Below are 22,374 nucleotides of genomic sequence, written 5' to 3'. Positions count from 1 at the left end.
CTCACCCAGTCACAGCCCTCGGGGGCTGCAGCTCCACCAGCATCTCATTGTCTGGGGCCCAAGACTGTCATCCAGGGACGGGAACATTCTCTGTCCTGGGGCAAAGGACCTAGCCTGCTTTTAATTGTTTCTAGGATTGTTTCTCACCAAAAACAGGGCTAATGATCAGTTTGGTGAAAATAAAGCCACAGACTAAGTTAAAAATGCCTAGCACACAGGATTGGGTATTGATTATGACAGGACTTGATTAGAGCTGCAGTTTTTGGAGTAATTATTTAGAAAATTACGGTAGTAAGTTAGACTCTGAGGGCAGCCCAGGTTTAGGGTGAAAGTTAGATTTCTTCTGATGCCTGAGAGTTCTAGACAGACCCTGGGCTTTACCTCCTCTGCTATGAAAGTATGAAAATTGACTCCAGAGTGGCCACAGCCAGGACGAAGCTGCCACACAGTGGCAGAGAAAGAAGATACTCACACAGGCGGCCGTAATTTGCGCTTTGCTGCATCCTCAGGTCCTCGGTGGAGTGGTGTAGGCTCGGGCCCGCCGCGGGGCTCCGGCCTGGGCTGCGATCTGGGAGGAGGGACAGAAGAGATTTGACTTCGGCAGACTTGCTGGAGTGGCGCAGCTTCTTACGTTAGCACAATTCACGTTTACAATCATTTCACCTAAATAAAGCTGGGCTGCAAGACATGTCTCTTCCCCTTCTAAGAAGAAAGGATGTTTCGGTTTTGGTTCTTGTTTTTCAGGATTTTTTTAAGCAAGTGAATAGTCTGAACATGATTAGAGAAAATATTTGTACCTTTGAAAGTGAAATAGATATACAATTGATTAAATAGACACCAGGTGTTGTAGATGACCTAGGTTCACCCCTGATTCCACAACCTACTGGCCATGTGATCTTAGGTAAGTAACTTAACCTCTCCGTGCCTCAGCCTCCTCATCTGTAAACTGGGGATGATGAGAACAGTACCTAGTCATGGGGTTACTGTGAGGATGAAGTGAGTTAATGCACGTGGAGCACTCAGACAGTGCCTGGAACACAGGTAAGTGCCGAGTACGTACCCACTGTAGGCTAAACATTTTCCATTTAAAATAATTCATCTAAGGAGATTCCTCAAGTCTCTTTAGTTAGCAGCGTTATCAACTTTGTACTGATTATTGCATTTATCTGACAGGTCCAGCAAGGCTAGTGTCTGGGCATCTCAACTCTGGGATATCAAGAGTGGAGGGTGGCAGGTTTGAGATGCATGCATAGAACAAGCCACCAGCGTATGGCCCGACTCACTGGTGGTGGAGGAGACTGACTTTCCAATGTCAACCAAGGAGCGGTGGATGGGCTTCTTGGTTTGGTGACGGTGTTTCCTCAGTAGGACGTAGCTGACCCTCTCTCGGAGCTCTGGCCGAAGGAGGCCGTCCTCGATTTGCTTTTCAATGACATCATCTAAGTGGGAAACAAACATGCCTTGTCCATGTGGCACCGAATGACCAGGGGTGTGGGGGTCTTCAGTTTCATCTGTTATTAGTGGGATTCAAAGTGACCTAAAGGAGGCAGGGAATGTAGAAAGAGTCCCACCTTTTCCACAAACTGAAAATTTGGACCAGTCATGAACGCTCAACCTCCTTATATGTAAAAGGGTGTGTGCATGTCTGTGGGAGCTTGTGCATGTGGATGCATGTGTGTGTGCATGGGGGTTCACTGTGTGCCCATGTGGGTGCACATGTGCATGCATGTGTGGGTATAGGATTCTCTGCTCTTTCTATCAATAACATTGTGGAAAATAAATGAAATTGTACACATGAAAGTACCTTAAGAAGCACAAGGTACAATGCTAAGTGGTTTTAGTCCTAACATGAATTCTTTTTAGAAAAGTATTTTGGGCAATGTAGTTCTGGCAAAATTGAATGTGCTAAAACAAAATTCACAAGAAGTTTTAGGGATGATAAGGCAAGCCGCTCCCTCCCTTTGCCACTCTATCAAATGAGAGCTAATTTCCTAAAGATGAATGGTGATCTATTTACCCTGACAAGAAACAGGTTGCCATGGCAATAGGTGTCTCCAACCATGTTAAGAAGCCCTTCTCCCTTTTGTTACATTGCTGGATGGCATTTCAGAGGCTGACCTTTCCCTCTCTACGTGTATCTGAAACTTGGAGCAACTGTGACACTGCCTTAGGGGCCTCAGACCCAAAGCCTGGTCTCTGCAGAATTAGGCAGGCATCAGAGGTGGGTGTGCCATGCAGACCAAGGGTGGGCATGAGATGGGGCAGGTGAAGGGGGACACTGCCCTGCTTGGTGGGGGCCACAGCGGTCCTTGCCTCACCTATGATCTGTGGTAAGGAGCCGCTGTCCAAATCCAGCAGCACCGTCCCCGTCTGCAGGCAGGTCCGGAGCTCAAAGAGGCTGTGCAGGGACAGTGTGGACACATGGGGCTTGCTCCAGCGCTCGCCTCCTTCCTCTACCTTTTCTTCAAACTTTATCCACCTGGAAAAGTAAGGATGGGGCTCAGCATGGCCTTTGCCCTCAGGAGGAGCCCCCAGCTGGGCCTCTTCAGGAGAGGAGTGTTGGCTTACGAGTCATGCTATGCACATTGTTGGGGCATTGGTCCTAGACTCACAGGCAGAGGATCTCCCGGGGACATCCCCACTCGGTCCCCCACTCCTCCTGATGCGGTAATGCTCAGGACGAAGTGGCATCAGAGAATGACCATAAATGGGCATGAAAGATACTTTTAGGGTGGTGGAAATGTTCTAAAATTGGATTTGGTGATGGTCACACAACTCTGTACATTTACTATAAATCATTTAATTAATACACTTAAAACAAGGGAACTTTATGGTATCCATTAATAATAGAGCTGTTAAAAAAATCATCCACTGGACCCTAGTTACCCGTCTACTGGTCACACATGTGTTCAGTGTCTGCCTTATGGGGTGTTTGCTGGGAGCAGGAAAGTATTTCCCCACAGTTCTAGTGTAGGGCCTGAGGTTTCCATGAGTCCCACTAGGATTTTGGCTCTGAAAGTTCAAGTTAAAATCCAAACGTCATTTGAGGAAGGAAAGAAATTAAACCAAGGGTATGTAGGAGTTTGTCCTTTCTAGAAGCCTTGGAATCATAGGCTAGGGTGGAGGGGACCAAGTGGGAAGGCCTTGGGCAGGCTGGCAGAGGTAACACTGGCCTGTACCTCCCCCGCAGAGGGCAGCACCACACAGCCTGGAGAGCCACTGGGAAGCAAAATCTGGCTGGAAACCTGTTGGCTCAGCTTTATTAGATGTCGACCTCAAGTTAGTGAGTAGCGTCAAGCTATGCCAATCAATATCCCAGGGGAGTATTTTTGGACTGTGACTAATTCTAAAGTTCCCCTGAAAAAGTAAATGTCTGAGAGTGGTTCCGGAAAGTCTAAAAAAGAATGGGGATGGGACATGCTTTTAGCAGATACAAAAACTTACTGAAAACCTTGAGTAATTAAAGCATTGTAATTCCAGTCCAGATATAGACAAAGGGATCAATAAAACAACAGTCTGGAAACAGACCTGAGCCCCCATGGGAATTTGGGTTTTGACGGAGGAGCCGTTTAAAAGATGACCAACCTAAATATAAAAAAGTCCCTACTTCTTACCAAGCACTACTAAATTCTACGTGGATTAAAGCCTAGACATAAAAATAAATCTATAATGGAATATCGTTGAGCCTTAAAATAAAGGAAATTTTGACACATGCTACAGCATGAATAAAACTTGAAGACATTATGCTAAGTGAAATAAGCCAGTCACAAAAGGACAAATACTGTAAGATTCCACTTCTGTGAGGGACCTAGAGTAGTCAAATTCATAGAGACAGAAAGTAAAATGGTGGTTACCAGGGGCTGAGGGGAGAGAGGCAGGGGAATTACTGTTTAAGAGGTATAGAGTTTCAGTTTTGCCAGATGAAGGAGTTCAGGAGATGGATGGTAGTGATGGTTACACAGCAATGTGAATGTACTTAATGCTATTGAACTGTACACTTAAAGATGGTTAAAATGGTAAAGTTTACGTTATATATATTTTACCACAATTAAAATAAATAAATAACAATGTTAAAATCTATAAACAAAAATATAAATATACTAGAAGAGAATATAGGAGAATATTCTTGTTGTGGTTGTGGAGAAAGACTTCCTAAGCAAGATGTAAAACCATAAAGGGAAAATAAATGGGCACATTTTGTTACATAAAAATAAACTAAAACCTCTGTGTCACACAATAAGACATAAATGAAATTCACATAAATGCAACATACTCAGAAAATATTTGCAACAAACAGGGCATCAAAGGATTTTTTTTTTTTTTTTGGCTGCACCAGACGGCATGTGGGATCTTAGTTTCCCGACCAGGGATCAAACCTGCACCCCCTGCTTCCAACTGAAAAATGAACAATTCTGAAAAGAAATAATGGCCAATAAATGTATGAAAAGATGTTCAACTTTACTAGTAATCAAGAACATTTAAATTGTTGCAAATGAAACAACATCCTTAACTTCTCATATTGGCAAAAATTTAAAAGATTGACAACTTCCTGTGTTGGTGGAAACATGGGGGGTGGGCACTCATAAACTGTATGTATGAATATAGTATGTGTGTGTGTGTGTGTGTGTGTGTGTATATATATATATATATATATATATATATATATATATATTATATATATGGGGTAGCCACATAACTTTCTTGGGGTGGGGAACTGGGGAGTCTCTTTTGTCTTTTGACTGAGCAGTTCCATTTCTAGGAAATTATCACAGGAATATCATTGCACATCTACACATACTAATATGTATACCAGGAGACGCTTACTGCAGCTTTGTCCAGTAAGGTGAATAACTGGAAACCACCAGTTTTCAGTAAAGACATGGTCACATCAATTCCATACATCCATGCTGAAGAATAACCCTCAGAGATAAAAAGCACGAGGGTGAACTATGCGTACTGACAGGATGGACAATACCATCCCATTCTATAAAAAAAAGAAAAACACACAAGTGTGTGTGAGTGTGTGTTTACACATGTGTCTGAACATGCCCAGCTGCAGTTTTGAAAGGATGCCTGTCAGGTGGGTAAATGGTTACTTCTGAAGGGAAGTGTGGGGTTGTTGGTGGCGGGGAGGATTTAAGAGACTTTCAATCTATTGGGGTTAATTGGTGTAGTAAGAGCGCAACCTGTGGAGCAAGACAACCAAGTTTTATTTTTTATTTATCTTTGGCTGCGTTGGGTCTTCGTTGCTGCGTGCGGGCTTTCTCTAGTTGCGGTGAGCGGGGGCTACACTTCATTGCAGTGCGCAGGCTTCTCATTGCAGTGGCTTCTCTCGTTGCAGGGCACGGGCTGTAGGCACGTGGGCTTCAGTAACTGTGGCACGTGGGCTCAGTAGTTGTGGCTCGTGGGCTCTAGAGCGCAGGCTCAGTGGTTGTGGCGCACGGGCCCAGTTGCTCCGCGGCATGTGGGATCTTCCCGGACCAGGGCTCGAACACGTGTCCCCTGCATTGGCAGGCAGATTCCTAACCACTGCGCCTCCAGGGAGGTCCCGACAACCAAGTTTTGAATTCCAGCTTCACATTTACTAGCTATGGACTTTGGGCAAGTTACTCAATCTCTCACCACCTTTGTTTTCTTCAGGAATATTAACAGTTTATAGCAATTAGAGAAGTGCCTGGCACATAATGCACACTCTGTTAGTGTTAGCTATTAATGTGAAAATAAATAACGTTGCTTTTGTAAGTTTAGAAACAATAAGGAAGTAAGAAAGTAAAGGCATTCAAAGCTCTCCCAACCAGAAGACACCATGGTTGATATTCTGATGACCTTCATATTAGATCTCTGTGTGCATGAACACACATGTGCATGCATGCACACACACACTTTTACATTAATGACACCATAAGGGTGTGGTATCTAATGGATATCCTTTCATGTCTATAAATGTCTATAAATATTCTTATCATTTAAAAGGCTCTGTAGCATTCCATTGTATGAGTAGACCATAATTTATGTGAATAATCCTCATTTGGTCGACATTTAGATTATTTCTAATTATTCTTTATTATAAACAAGGCTGGTTTGAATTTCCTTTCCTGTTCAATAATTTCCTCACGATAAACTCTCAGGAGTGGAACTGCTGTGTCTGCACATTTTTACGTGTATGACATACATTGTCAAACTGTTCTCCAGAAAGCTGTGCCAATTCATACTTCCACCGATGTACAGGAGACCTCACAGTTCTCTGAAGTCTCTCAAATTCTAGTATTGTCATTCCTTTTCACTTTTGTGCATTTGGTAATTGAAAAATTATATCATATTTGCATTCTTTTGACTACATGTGAGGTTGAACATCTTTTCCTTTGTAAGATTTCTTCTTTACACAATTGTGTGAGCACTTTGCAATATCAGTGTTTAATATCCTGATTCAATACATTTATTTGAGACCAGTTTACTTGGAGCCTGGTGGGGTCTTGGGGGCTTGGATGGACACAGGATGGGGAGGTTTTTTTTCTAAATATATACATGTTTATTGACAAGTGTTATTATGGACCTGTTATTACAGGTAAATGATTCTTTTTTTAAAAAATATTTATGTATGTATGTATTTGGCTGTGCCAGGTCTTAGTTGCGGCATGCGGGATCTTTAGTTGAGGCATGAGGGATCTTTAGTTGCGGCATGCAGGATCTTTTTTAGTTGCAGCATGCGGGCTCTTAGTTGTGGCATGTGGGATCTAGTTCCCTGACCAGGGATCGAACCCAGACCCCCTGCATTGGGAGCACAGACTCTTAACCACTGGACCACGAGGGAAGTCCTTAAATGATTCTTTTTTAATTGAAGTATAGTTGATTTACAAAGTTGTGTTAGTTTCTGGTGTGCAGCAAAGTGATTCAATTATATATATAAACTTTTTCATATTCTTTTCCATTATGGTTTATTACGGGATATTGAATATAGTTCCCTGTGTTATACAATAGGCCCCTGTTGTTTATCCATTCTATATATGAGTTTGCATCTGCTAGTCCCAAACTCCGAAGGATGGGGAGGTTTGATTAGAGGAGGCCTGGGAGGTGAAGACATGGGGCTGGAGCAGAGACCACTCAGACACTTGCCTCGGAGACTCACCAAGGTGTAGTGGACTTTTTTAATGGGGAAATATGTTTGGGAGAACATTATTTAAATTATGGTAGATCCAAGTCTGTATAATATCAATACAAACTTTTTCTAAAACTTGTATTAATATAATGGTTTGCAAGGAAGAAATCAAAGGACAGGTCCAAATGTTTTCGTCAGATGTTCACTCTTCTCCCTGAGAGTCCTTCTCCTATTTAATCACTCAAATTGCCCCCTTTTACCTCAAAAATACACGAGATAAACCACACTGTCTCCTTGCCACTGAGGACCATTTTGCTACTCTACAGCCTTACCCCATCCACCCAAAAGTATGATGTGTCCCAGTAAGTGGGGCCACTTGGGTTGATTGCTTTCTACACTGTCTCATAAACATCCTGGGTGGACATTCGGGCAGTTCTCTCCCACGCATCTAACCTTCAGCTTCCTGCCTATACAAATGCAACTCCATCTGGAAAGGTGATTTGAAACCCTTTGAAACATCCTTTTAGTAACGCTGGATAGCAAGAACAATTGGTCCTCTTCACTTTCCAGGACTTCAACTATTTGTACTGTGTTACAGGCACCCATAAAAGATTAGCTCTATACACAGAAAAGGTCTCAACCAACCTGAGCACAGTTTGCAGAAAAGCAAAGTTACCTGTTTCCAGGTTCAGGGCAATGCCAAAACTAGACTCCTGCTACCACCGTCTCTTGAGAACTTGATTTTTAAAAAGTCCAGGATACTCAACAACTTCACTAGGGATACCTCTTCAGTTGTCCTTGCAACTATTTTGGGAATCCAGATATTGAAACAGTAAACCCAAGGCCTGAACTTAATTTTGTGTTTGTTATGGCTACAGCTAGAAATTAAGCTCACTTTTCACCTTGAGTAGAATATAGAAACGTGGAGGACCCAAAGTCTGCAGCTGTGGTTTTCAACTTTGGCTGTCTGTTAGAATTGCCTGAGGAAATTTTTAAAAATACTGATGCCTGGATGGTCATGCCACCAGGAGTGTGGCCTGGCCATGGAAACTCCCAGGTTATTATTATTATTTTTTTTAAAGATTTATTTATTTTATTGATTGATTGATTGCTATGTTGGGTCTTCGTTTCTGTGCTAGGGCTTTCTCTAGTTGCGGCAAGCGGGGGCCACTCTTCATCGCGGTGCACGGGCCTCTCACTATCGCGGCCTCTCTTGTTGCGGAGCACAGGCTCCAGACCTGCAGGCTCAGTAGTTGTGGCCCACGGGCCCAGTTGCTCCGCGGCATGTGGGATCTTCCCAGACCAGGGCTCGAACCCATGTCCCCTGCATTGGCAGGCAGATTCTCAACCACTGCGCCACCAGGGAAGCCCTCCCAGGTTATTTTTGCCCTGAGGGTTGACGAGACTCTGCCCTGTAGTCATATACAACCATGTGGCTCAGGGATAGTTGGACTTGTCTGGGGTCCCAATGCAGGCAAACCGCTCTGGGCACATAGGTCCCATTCTTTTTGTATAAGAGGGGACATGGCCTCTTTCCCTTAGAATGGCTCCGAGAACACCAGTTGAAAAGGTGGAGTGGATCTCTGAAGACTCCTTCCCAGCATGGCCATTCTATGCTTTCATTTCTCTGATTTTTTAAGTAGAGTACATACCTCTACACCAGCATGTCTTGAACTTTAATGTGCATACAAGTCACCTGGGGATCTTATTAAAATGCAGGTTCTAATTCAGCAGGTCTGGGATGGGGCCCAAGATACTGCATTTCTTTTCTTTTCTTTTTTCCTTTTTTTTTTTTTTTTTGGCTGTGTTGGGTCTTCATTGCTGTGCGAGGGCTTTCTCTAGTTGTGGCGAGCGGGGGCAACTCTTTGTTGAGGTGCATGGGCTTCTCATTGCCGTGGCTTCTCTTGTTGTGGAGCACAGACTCTAGGCATGTGGGCTTCAGTAGTTGCAGCACGCGGGCTTAGTAGTTGTGGCAGGTGGGTCCTAGAGCGTGCGGGCTTCAGTAGTTGCAGCAAATGGACTCAGTAGTTGAGGCGTGTGGGCTCTAAGGCATGTGGGCTTTAGTAGTAGTGGCACACAGGCTTAGTTGCTCCGCGGCACGTGGGATCTTCCCAGACCAGGGATTGAACCCATGTCCCCCTGCATTGGCAGGCAGATTCTTAACCACTATGCCACCAGCGAAGTCCCTGCATTTCTTCTTCTAAAATTTTTTACTGAAGTATAGTTGATTTACAATGTTGTGTCAGTTTCAGGTGTATAGCAAAGTGATTCAGTTATATATATTCTTTTTTTAGATTATTTTCCATTATAGGTTATTACAAGATATTGAATATAGTTCCCTGTGCTATATAGCAGGTCCTTGGTGTTTATCTATTTTATATGTGGTAGTGTGTATCTGTTAATCCCAAACTTCTAATTTATCCCTCCCCCACCCCCTTTCCCCTTTGTTAACCATAACCCCTTTGTTTTCTATGTCTGTGAGTCTATTTTTGTTTTGTAAATTAGTTCATTTGTATCATTTTTTTTAGATTCCACATATAAAGTGATATCATATGATATTTGTCTTTGTCTGACTTACTTCACTTAGTATGATAATCTCTAGGTCTATCCATGTTGCTGCAAATGGCATTATTTCATTCTTTTTTATGGCTGAGTAATATTCCACACTTTAAGAACCCCTATCCTAGGATGATGATTCTTAAACTTGGTTGCATATAAAAATACCTCAGATACTTCTAAAATCTTGATGTTTAGGTCATATCCTAGACCAATTTACATCAGAATATCTGGGTGGGATCCAGGCAACTCTGCTACAGATTGTTCTAAGTAAAGTTCCTGACTTCTGGGGCTCAGAGGCTAAAATGACAATTAATTTGTAGTCAATCGTGTTTCCTAATCGTTTTGGTATATACCTGTCCCCCCAAATAGACATCAAGCTTCTTGAGGACAGGGACCTTGTTTCCTCTCTGGTGTCCCTTCTGATCTCCTGCCCAGAGCAGTCCTCATCAAATGCTTGCTCCTTCCTGCTTGAGGGTAGTCAGGCCTCAGTGATTACTTTGGGTAATCACTATGAGAATCACTATGAGAAAATGACTGGGAAAAAGAGAGCTCAACAATCGTGGGTTTAAATTGTTTTAAAATACTCAGAATGATCATCAGAGTCTAGTAACATCACAAATATACACACAAAGACCAGCTGGGCAGGAACTGCCTTTTGATGGAAGCAGAGACCACCACCTACGAAATGGTCTTGTGGAAAAGCCAGACAGGAATCAAATGAGTCTGGACCCAACTACCACTTTACAGGAAAGACAGGGGCAGAGGAACATGTTAAACACCACCACAGGGATGCAGTTAACAAAATCCAGTATGTGGAAAACCAATTAGGACAAACAATGCAATTTCTTTAGCAATAATGGCAACTGCAAGGGAAAAACAAAGGAGGAGGAACATGTAGATTAAAAATGATGTAGGAGACATATCTCCCAAATGCAATGTGTGGACCAATCACATTAAAAAATATATGAGGTGATCTGGGAAATAAATATGAATACTGCATGGATAATTCAATGAAAATAAAGAATTACTGTCATTTTTTTCCAGATGTGACAGTAATATTGCGGTTGTGTTAAAAAGAAATAGGCCTTTGAAACCAAGAAGGGCCCTGTAGGATTCCTGGGCACAGAGGCCTTTCGGTGTCCCCCGTTTCTTGTTTGTAGGGAATAGGTTTCAGCCTCCATGACCTTCCCTGCATTCCAAAGGGCAGGTTCAAACAGTTGCTAATCAGGGAAGAGAGAGGATACAGAGACAAGGGAGGAGCAGTCGAGAAACAATAGTGCAGCCTTGGGTTAGAGTCCCGGTTCCACCTCAAGGGATACACATAACAATATCTTTGAGTTCTTCTACAGAACTCTTCATTCCAGAGAGAAGGTCACAGTTTGATAACCTCTAGATCCACAGAAGCTAATTAGGAGACCACCTGAGGCCAGATTAAAGGAATGCAGGCCTGCACACACCCTGATCCTCATCAGCAACACCACCCTTGAGCAATAGTTTTATTGCTATAAAACTCCTCACCAAATTCCCCTGGGTTGGGACAAATTTTTGAGAGCATGAGCCCCCTGGGTCCCCCTTTGCCTGGCAAAGTAATAAAGCTTTTTTTTTTTCTTTTCTACTTCACCCAAAACTCTGTCTCTGAGATTCAATTTGGCACCAGTGCACAGAGGCCAAGGTTTTGGCATCACCTTTACCCGAAAGAATTGAAAACAGTGTCTTGAAGATATATTTGTACAACGATGTTCCCAGCAGTATTATTCACAGTAACTAAAATGTGGAAGCAACCCAGCTGTCCACCAGTGGATGAATGGATAAGCAAAATGTGGTACATACATACAGAGGAATATTATTGAGCCTTAAAAAGAATGGAAATTCTTATATATCCTACAACATGGATGAACCCTGAGGACATTATGCAATAAGCCAGTCGTGAAAAGACAAATACTATATGATTCCACTTAACATGAGGCATTTAGAGTAGCTAAAACTCTTAGAGACATAAAGTAGAACGGTGGTATCTGGGGCTGGGGGGAAGGGAATGGAGAGTTATTGTTTAACGGGTACTGAGTTTCTGTTTTATAAGATGAAAAGAACTATGGAGATGGATGGTGGTGATGGCTGCACACCATTGTGAATGTATTAAATACCACTAAACTATATACTTAAAGGCAGTTAAGATGGTAAATATTATATTTAAGTATATTTTACCACAATAAAAAAATGGGGGAAGGAAGAAAGAGGGCTTATCTTTTAGAGTCACCTACTGAAATATTTACAGATGGATTGATATGGGGAGTGGGATTTGTGTCAGCATGATCCAGTGTGTGTGTCTGGGGTAGTGGGTAGAAATAGAGGCACGAAATTGGCCATGAGTTAGCTGGTAACCATTGAAGCTGGGTGATGGTTATGTTGAGGGAAGTCATTCTACTACATACCACTTTTGTATAAATTTGTATACAAATTTATATACAATTTTTGTATAAATTCCCATAATAAAACATTTAACCACTTTTCAGGATGAATAAAGGAATGGGCTCTTTAAAAAGCCTCCGGCCAAAGCCAGGCTTAAAAACTTTTGGAAGCCTGATAAAGTGGTTAATGTGTAATCCCAAGCAACTCATTGCAAAGTGAGCTTTATACCACATTTGGCTTCAAAAGTGGGGAATTAGAGTTGGAGAAGCAGGTCAAATGGAAAGAAAATCTCTGGGCTGGAAAAGAACTCTCAGGGATTTTGTCCAGACCAGGGGCAGGTGCCAAGTGTCCCTCCCAACTGGGACGGAGCTGAATGGAAGCTCGAAGAGTCACATGTCACAGAAAGCAGTTCTCAGTCACGCAAAGGGTGTCCAGAACTGAGGCCTTTTCTGTGACTAGTAACTTGGTCACTATACGATTAGAGGAAGTTGCTTTTCAGTTAATACCAAGAGTGGTAGAAATCATCATGGGGCAAGTTACTAGGCACCGCCAAACCACTAGATGGGAGGGTCTCCTTTTAGGATCTGGAGAGGGCTGAAAACGGAGAGACCTGAACTCTAGTTCCATCCTCAGATGGAAATAAATTATAACCCCCACTGGCCTTGCCCTGGCTAGCATGTATATCAGTGGCTCTCAACCTTAGCTGCAAGGATCATCTGGGAACTTTCAACAAATTCCAACATCCAGGCTGACTCCAGACTGACATCAGAATCTAGGGGCCTGGCGGAGGAGCTTCAAGATGGTGGAAGAGTAAAATGCGGAGATCACCTTCCTCCCCACAAATATATCAGAAATACATCTACATGTGGAACAACTCCTACAGAACACCTACTGAACGCTGGCAGAAGACCTCAGACCTCCCAAAAGGCAAGAAACTCCCCACGTACCTGGGTAGGGTACAAGGAAAAAGAAAAAACAGAGACAAAGAATAGGGATGGGACCTGCACCAGTGGGAGGGAGCTGTGAAGGAGGAAAGGTTTCCACCCACTAGGAAGCCCCTTCACGGGCAGAGAATGCTGGTCGCGGAGGGGGAAGCTTCGGAGCCACGGAGGAGAGCGCAGCCACAGGGGTGCGGAGGGCAAAGCGGAGAGATTCCCGCACAGAGGATCGGTGCCGACAAGCACTCACCAGCCTGAGAGGCTTGTCTGCTCACCCACCGGGGCGGGTGGGGGCTGGGAACTGAGGCTCGGGCTTCGAGGTCGGATCACAGGGAGACGACTGGGGTTGGCGGTGTGAACACAGCCTGAAGGGGCTAGTGCGCCACAGCTAGCCGGGAGGGAGTCCGGGAGAATGTCTGGAGCTGCCGAAGAGACAAGAGACTTTTTCTTGCCTCTTTGTTTCCTGGTGCGCGAGGAGAGGGGATTAAGAGCGCCGCCTAAACGAGCTCCAGACACAGGCACGAGCCGCGGCTATCAGCGCGGACCCCAGAGACGGGCAGGAGACGCTAAGGCTGCTACTGCCGCCACCAAGAAGCCTGTGTGCGAGCACAGGTCACTATCCACACCGCCCCTCCCGGGAACCTGTGCAGCCCACCACTGCCAGGGTCCCGTGATCCAGGGACAACTTCCCCAGGAGAACACACGGCGCACCTCAGGCTGGAGCAACGTCATGCTGGCCTCTGCCGCCGCAGGCTCGCCCCGCATCCGTACCCCTCCCTCCCCCCGGCCTGAGTGAGCCAGAGCCCCCGAAGCAGCTGCTCCTTTAACCCTGTCCTGTGTGAGCAAAGAACAGATGCCCTCAGGCGACCTACACGCAGAGGCGGGTCCAAATCCAAAGCTGAACCCCAGAAGCTGTGCGAACAAAGAAGAGAAAGGGAAATTTCTCCCAGCAGCCTCAGGAGCAGCAGATTAAATCTCTACAATCAACTTGATGTACGCTGCATCTGTGGAATACCTGAATAGACAACGAATCATCCCAAATCGAGGAGGTGGACTTTGGGAGCACCTCAAAGGTGGACTTTCTCTTTTTGTGAGTGTGTATGTGTATGCTTCTGTGTGTGATTTTGTCTGTGTAGCTTTGCTTTTACCATTTGCCCTAGGGTTCTGTCTGTCCGTTTTTTAATTTTTTTACGACTTAAAAAATTTTTTTTTCTTAATAAGTATTTTTTATTTTAATAACTTTATTTTATTTTACTTTATTTTATTTTATTTTATCTTCTTCTTTCTTTCTTTCTTTTTTTTCTCCCTTTTATTCTGACCTGTGTGGATGACAGGCTCTTGGTGCTCCAGCCAGGTGTCAGGGCTGTGCCACTGAGGTGGGAGAGCCAAGTTCAGGACACCGGTCCACAAGAGACCTCCCAGCTCCACGTAATATCAAACGGCAAAAATCTCCCAGAGATCTCCATCTCAACGCCAAGACCCAGCTCCACTCAACGACCAGCAAGCTACAGTGCAGGACACCCTATGCCAAACAACTAGCAAGACAGGAACACAACCCCATCCATAAGCACAGAGACTGCCTAAAATCATAATAAGGCCACAGACACCCCAAAACACACCACCAGACGTGGACCTGCCCACCAGAAAGACAAGATCCAGCCTCATTCACCAGAACACAGGTACTAGTCCCCTCCACCAGGAAGCCTACACAACCCACTGAACCAACCTTAGCCACTGGGGACAGACACCAAAAACAACGGAAACTACAAACCTGCAGCCTGCGAAAAGGAGACCCCAAACACAGTAAGTTAAGCAAAATGGGAAGACAGAGAAACACACAGCAGATGAAGGAGCAAGGCAAAAACCCACCAGACCTAGCAAATGAAGAGGAAATAGGCAGTCTACCTGAAAAAGAATTCAGAATAATGATAGTAAAGATGATCCAAAATCTTGGTAATAGAATGGAGAAAATACAAGAAACGTTTAACAAGGGCCTAGAAGAACTAAAGAGCAAACAAACAGAGATGAACAAGACAATAAATGAAATTAAAAATTCTCCAGAAGGGATCAATAGCAGAATAACTGAGGCAGAAGAACGGATAAGTGACCTGGAAGATAAAATAGTGGAAATAACTACTGCAGAGCAGAATAAAGAAAAAAGAATGAAAAGAATTGAGGACAGTCTCAGAGACCTCTGGGACAAGATTAAATGCACCAACATTCGAATTATAGGGGTCCCAGAAAAAGAAGAGAAAAAAAAAGGGACTGAGAAAATACTTGAAGAGATTATAGTCAAAAACTTCCCTAATATGGGAAAGGAAATAGTTAATCAAGTCCAGGAAGCACAGAGAGTCCCATACAGGATAAATCCAAGGAGAAACATGCCAAGACACATATTAATCAAACTATCAAAAATTAAATACAAAGAACAAATATTAAAAGCAGCAAGGGAAAAACAGCAAGTAACATATAAGGGAATCCCCATAAGGTTAACAGCTGATCTTTCAGCAGAAACTCTGCAAGCCAGAAGGGAGTGGCAGGACATATTTAAAGTGATGAAAGAGAAAAACCTACAACCAAGATTACTCTGCCCAGCAAGGATCTCATTCAGATTTGACGGAGAAATTAAAAGCTTTACAGACAAGCAAAAGCTAAGAGAATTCAGCACCACCAAACCAGCTTTACAACAAATGCTAAAGGAACTTCTCTAGGCAGGAAACACAAGAGAAGGAAAAGGCCTACAATAATAAACCCAAAACAAAAAGAAAATGGTAATAGGAACATACATATCCATAATTACCTGAAATGTAAATGGATTAAATGCTCCAACCAAAAGACATAGACTGGCTGAATGGACACAAAAACAAGATCCATATATATGCTGTCTACAAGAGACCCACCTCAGACCCAGGGACACATACAGACTGAAAGTGCGGGGATGGAAAATGATATTCCATGCAAATGGAAATCAAAAGAAAGCTGGAGTAGCAATTCTCATATCAGACAAAATAGACTTTAAAATAAAGACTATTACAAGAGACAAAGAAGGACACTATATAATGATCAAGGGATCGATCCAAGAAGAAGATATAACAATGGTAAATATTTATGCACCCAACATAGGAGCACCTCAATACATAAAGCAAATGCTAACAGCCATAAAAGGGGAAATCGACAGTAACACAATCATAGTAGGAGACTTTAACACCCCACTTTCACCAATGGACAGATCATCCAAAATGAAAATAAATAAGGAAACACAAGCTTTAAATGATACATTAAACAAGATGGACTTAATTGATATTTATAGGACATTCCATCCAAAAACAACGGAATACACATTCTTCTCAAGTGCTCATGGAACATTCTACAGGATAGATTATATCTTGGGTCACAAATCAAGCCTTGGTAAATTTAAGAAAATTGAAATCGTATCAAGTATCTTTTCCGATCACAACGCTATGAGACTAGATATCAGTTACAGGAAAAAATCTGTAAGAAATACAAACACATGGAGGCTAAACAATACACTACTTAATAACCAAGAGATCACTGAAGAAATCAAAGAGGAAATCAAAAAATACCTAGAGACAAATGACAATGAAAACACAACCCAAAACCTATGGGATGCAGCAAAAGCAGTTCTAAGAGGTAAGTTTATAGCTATACAAGCCTACCTTAAGAAACAAGAAACATCTCAAATAAACAACCTAACCTTACACCTAAAGCAATTACAGAAAGAAGAACAAAAACCCCCCAAATTTAGCAGAAGGAAAGAAATCATAAAGATCAGATCAGGAATAAATGAAAAAGAAATGAAGGAAATGATAGCAAAGATCAATAAAACTAAAAGCTGGTTCTTTGAGAAGATAAACAAAATTGATAAACCATTAGCCAGACTCATCAAGAAAAAAAGAGGGAAGACTCAAACCAATAGAATTAGAAATGAAAAAGGAGAAGTAACAACTGACACTGCAGAAATACAAAGGATCGTGAGACATTACTACAAGCAACTATATGCCAATAAAATGGACAACCTAGAAGAAATGGACAAATTCTTAGAAATGCACAACCTTCCAAGACTGAACCAGGAAGAAATAGAAAATATGAGCAGACCAATCACAAGCACTGAAATTGAGACTATGATTAAAAATCTTCCAACAAACAAAAGCCCAGGACCAGATGGCTTCACAGACGAATTCTATCAAACATTTAGAGAAGAGCTAACACCTATCCTTCTCAAACTCTTCCAAATATAGCAGAGGGAGGAACACTCCCAAACTCATTCTACAAGGCCACCATCACTCTGATACCAAAACCAGATGAAGATATCACAAAGAAAGAAAACTAGAGGCCAGTATCACTGATGAACATAGATGCAAAAATCCTCAACAAAATACTAGCAAACAGAATCCAACAGCACATTAAAAGGATCATACACCATGATCAAGTGGGGTTTATCCCAGGAATGCAAGGATTCTTCAATATATGCAAATCAATCAACGTGATTCACCACATTAACAAATTGAAGAAGGAAAACCATATGATCATCTCAATAGATGCAGAGAAAGCTTTCGACAAAATTCAACACCCATTTATGATAAAAACCCTCCAGAAAGTAGGCATAGAGGGAACTTTCCTCAACATAATAAAGACCATATATGACAAACCCACAGCCAACATCGTCCTAAATGGTGAAAAACTGAAACCATTTCCACTAAGATCAGGAACAAGACAAGGTTGCCCACTCTCACCACTATTATTCAACATAGTATTGGGAGTTTTAGCCACAGCAATCAGAAAAGAAAGAGAAATAAATGGAATCCAAATTGGAAAAGACGTAAAGCTGTCACTGTTTGCAGATGACATGATACTATACATAGAGAATCCTAAAGATGCTACCAGAAAACTACTAGACTAATCAATGAATTTGGTAAAGTAGCAGGATACGAAATGAATGCACAGAAATTTCTTGCATTCCTATACACTAATGATGAAAAATCTGAAAGTGAAATTAAGAAAACACTCCCATTTACCATTGCAACAAAAAGAATAAAAGAGGAATAAACCTACCTAAGGAGACAAAAGACCTGTATGCAGAAAATTATAAGACACTGATGAAAGAAATTAAAGATGATACAAATAGATGGAGAGATATACCATGTTCTTGGATTGGAAGAATCAACATTGTGAAAGTGACTCTACTACCCAAAGCAATCTACAGATTCAATGCAATCCCTATCAAACTACCACTGGCATTTTTCACAGAACTAGAACAAAAATATTTCACAATTTTTATGGAAACACAAAAGACCCCAAATAGCCAAAGCAATCTTGAGAAAGAAAAACAGAGCTGGAGGAATCAGGCTCCTTGACTTCAGACTCTACTACAAAGCTATAGTAATCAAGACAGTATGGTACTGGCACAAAAACAGAAATATAGTCAAGGGAACAGGATAGAAAGCCCAGAGATAAACCCACGCACATATGGTCACCTTATCTTTGATAAAGGAGGCAAGCATATACAGTGGAGAAAAGACAGCCTCTTCAATAAGTGGTGCTGGGAAAACTGGACAGCTACATGTAGAAGAATGAAATTAGAACACTCCCTAACACTATACACAAAAATAAACTCAAAATAGATTAAAGACCTAAATGTAAGGCCAGACACCATCAAACTCTTAGAGGAAAACATAGGCAAAACACTTTATGACATAAATCACAGCAAGATCCTTTTTGACCCACCTCCTAGAGAAATGGAAATAAAAACAAAAATAAACAAATGGGACCTAATGAAACTTAAAAGCTTTTGCACAGCAAAGGAAAGCATAAACAAGATGAAAATACAACCCTCAGAATGGGAGAAAATACTTGCAAATGAAGCAACTGACAGAGGATTAATCTCCAAAACATAGAAGCAACTCATGCAGCTCAATATAAAAAAAACAAACAACCCAATCCAAAAATGGGCAGAAGACCTAAATAGACATTTCTCCAAAGAAGATAAACGGATTGCCAACAAACACATGAAAGAATGCTCAACAGCATTAATCATTACGGAAATGCAAATCAAAACTACAATGAGATATCATCTCACACCAGTCAGAATGGCCATCATCAAAAAATCTACAAACAATAATTGCTGGAGAGGGTGTGGAGAAAAGGGAACCCTCTTGCACTGTTGGTGGGAATGTAAATTGATACAGCCACTATGGAAACAGTATGGAGGTTCCTTAAAAAACTAAAAACAGAACTACCATACGACCCAGCAATCCCACTACTGGGCATATACCCTGAGAAAACCATAATTCAAAAAGAGTCATGTACCACAATGTTCATTGCAGCTCTATTTACAATAGCCAGGACATGGAAGCAACCTAAGTATCCATCAACAGATGAATGGATAAAGAAGTTGTGACACATATATACAATGGAATATTACTCAGCCATAAAAAGGAACAAAACTGAGTTATTTGTAGTGAGGTGGATGGACCTAGAGACTGTCATACAGCGTGAAGTAAGTCAGAAAGAAAGAAACAAATACCATATGCTAACACATATATATGGAATCTAAAAAAAAAAAAAAAAGAAAATGGTCAGAAGAATCTAGGGGCAAGATGGGAATAAAGTTGCAGACCTACTAGAGAATGGACTTGAGGATACGGGGAGGGGGAAGGGTAAGCTGGGACAAAGTGAGAGAGTGCCATGGACATATATACACTACCAAACATAAAATAGATAGCTAGTGGGAAGCGGCCACATAGCACAGGGAGATCAGCTCGATGCTTTGTGACCACCTAGAGGGTTGGGATAGGGAGGGTGGTGGGAGGGAGGGAGATGCAAGAGGGAAGAGATATGGGGACATATGTATATGTATAACTGATTCACTTTGTTTTGTTATATTCACTTTGTTATAAAGCAGAAACTGACACACCATTGTAAAGCAACTCTACTCTAATAAAGATGTTAAAAAAAAAAAAAAGAATCTAGGGGCCTGAGAAACAATACTTTTTAAAATGAAGACACAAGTCTTTGAGAAAACAAAGCAATGAGCAGACCATTATGTGTGGTTAGATAAGAGTAAAATCTGTAATCTGTAATCTATATCTATGTCTAAATCTAAATCTATATCTAAATCTGTATCTGTTTCTATATCTAAATCTATATCTAAATCTAAATCTATATCTATATATCTATATCTAAATCTAAATCTATATCTATATCTATGGCAATTAGAGTGAAGTTCCCTTCCTTCTGCACTTATTTTGCATATCAATATCATTAAATTATATATGGTTAATTTCTTTGCAAAAATTACCCTTAGGACACCCTGATTTAAATATTTTTTAAAAATTTAATTTCCTATACAATGCAACCTTTAATGATAAGTTTATGTTGCCTCTAAACACTTGTTTTAAGACTTAGAACTGTATGAATTTATTTCTCAGATGAAGTTAAGTTTACTCACCTAAAAGTTGTAAAGTACATACCCACACTGTGTTAATTCTCTATCTATGTGGGCTCACTGACTTTTAGTCTGTTACTCTTCCATGCCCACCCCATCATCCATCATCCTAAGACTTGACTTTCATGTATTAGTTACAAAGCATCAAGACAGTGTTTTCACTTTCTGCCTGAGGCTTGTTTTTAATAAATTTTGTGATTCTAACAGATTCATTTCTTAAAAGCAATGTGAAAGTCAGTTTATCCCCATTATCCAGCAAAGCTCTCTAACTCCACATTGAGTCATATCAGTGCCCTGAATTTTCCAGCAGAAACCAAAGGCCAGTGTTAATTCTCTTATGGGGCAATGAAGAACTGTCCTAGAGATACCTAGTAACCATCAGATACTCCCTAGGTTCAGTCTTTGACAGAGGCACCAACAGATGATTTACAGAAGGAAAATTTTTCAAAAGAAGAACTCCTAAGCAGATTCTTGCCCATTCCTCCAATTTATTTGGCAAATTCATACTACACGATGACAAAACACATGCATTAAAATATGTATGTAAAATAATGTAAAAAGTTATTTATACAACTGATTAAAACTACACATATGGTGGGTATGTTTGAAAGGGAGCAGGACCCTGTGGGGCCCTCCTGGGTACAAATTCTTTCTGTGTCCCCCGTTTCTTGTTTGTAGGAGATAAGCTTCATTCAGCCTCCTTGACCTTCCCAGAGTTCTGAAGAGCAGATTCAAACAATTGTTTATAAGGGAAGGGAAAGAATGCAGAAACTAAGGAGGATCAGTCAAGAAACAATAAGTGCAGCCATGGGGCAGGGTCCTGGTTCCTCCTCAAAGAATATACATAACAATATCTTTGAGTTCTTCTGTAGGAACTAAAGCTGCCACCCAGGTGGAGGATGGTAACTTCAGGCTGAGCACAAGATTCCTGGAACACTGCCCTGTTACCTTACCACCAACCAATCAAAAGAAAGTCAGCACACAGTGGAAGATAATGAAGACTGACATCCTCCCCAAATGATTCTCCCTTTAAAAACTTTCATGGTCAAAACAAAAACAAACAAACAAAAAACTTTCATGGTTGAGCAGAATCTTTGGAGCTGGCTTTTGGACAGGAGTCTGCCATCTCCCCAGGTTGCTGGCCTCCTGAATAAAGCAAACTTTCTATTCCTACCAGCACTTGTCTTTTGAGTATTGGCTTTCAAGTGGTGAGCAGCCAAATCTGAGTTCAGTAATATGTTCACAAACCAAACTTGACAGTGAATTTAGTTAAGTATGTAAGACTGAGCAAGCAGGCATGGGTCAAGGGTCAACATGCATATGCAGGAGTTTAGAAGGTACAAAGAGGGGCTGATGGCACCAGAAAGGCCCCACAGGCCTCTTGGGGTATCCACTCCAGACTAGACTCAGAAATTTGTCTTTTTATTGTCCCAGAGATGATTTGGTCCAGGGATATTGACTAACACTAACCAAGTTCACAAGGGTTGATGTATAAACCCAAAGGCCAATTTATTTAATTTACAATGAGATTTACAACAGTTATAAGGGTTAGTTATTCTCATCTTCTAGCCCTTGTATTCTCTCCTTATAGGCAGCCATACATGGAAAGTCAAATTATCATCAGAAAATTATAGAATCAGAATGAGGCACATTAGCAAAGTGATTCAAATGTTTAATAGACTCAGAATAAGATGTCTGGAATCCTCCATCCCTGCAAATGAGATTTGCCTGGGACTGGGACTAGAGAGGTGGAGACCTCTTAAATTGTTCTGGAATGAACCCATGAACTTCCATGGCTAACTCCCTGTGATTGAAAGTCTTTCCCCTTGCTAACCTAGGAGTCTCCTCTAAGGACCTTTAGTTATGCAGTGCGATTTGGGCATTACTGGAGAACCACTTCTTCCCAA

At 41.7% G+C, this 22,374-nt stretch overlaps 1 protein-coding gene across 5 annotated transcripts in view; it reads right to left on the bottom strand.

The window, feature by feature from the left end:
* SLC4A5 (solute carrier family 4 member 5) overlaps window positions 1–22,374 on the bottom strand; it is a 126,529-nt gene that overhangs the window by 45,258 nt on the left and 58,897 nt on the right. For all 5 annotated transcript variants that reach the window (XM_059942568.1, XM_059942567.1, XM_059942570.1 and 2 more), the window contains 3 exons: window positions 2,319–2,479; window positions 1,284–1,439; window positions 473–568 (listed from right to left, as the gene is read on the bottom strand). In XM_059942568.1, coding sequence (XP_059798551.1) covers window positions 473–568; window positions 1,284–1,439; window positions 2,319–2,479 — 413 coding nt within the window. The remainder of the gene's footprint in view (window positions 1–472; window positions 569–1,283; window positions 1,440–2,318; window positions 2,480–22,374) is intronic.

The sequence above is a fragment of the Balaenoptera ricei genome, chromosome 13 (assembly GCF_028023285.1).
Source record: "Balaenoptera ricei isolate mBalRic1 chromosome 13, mBalRic1.hap2, whole genome shotgun sequence".
In the NCBI taxonomy this organism is placed as follows: Eukaryota; Metazoa; Chordata; class Mammalia; order Artiodactyla; family Balaenopteridae; genus Balaenoptera; species Balaenoptera ricei.
Note: the sequence above shows the minus strand (reverse complement) of the source record. Positions and strands in the feature narration are given on the sequence as shown.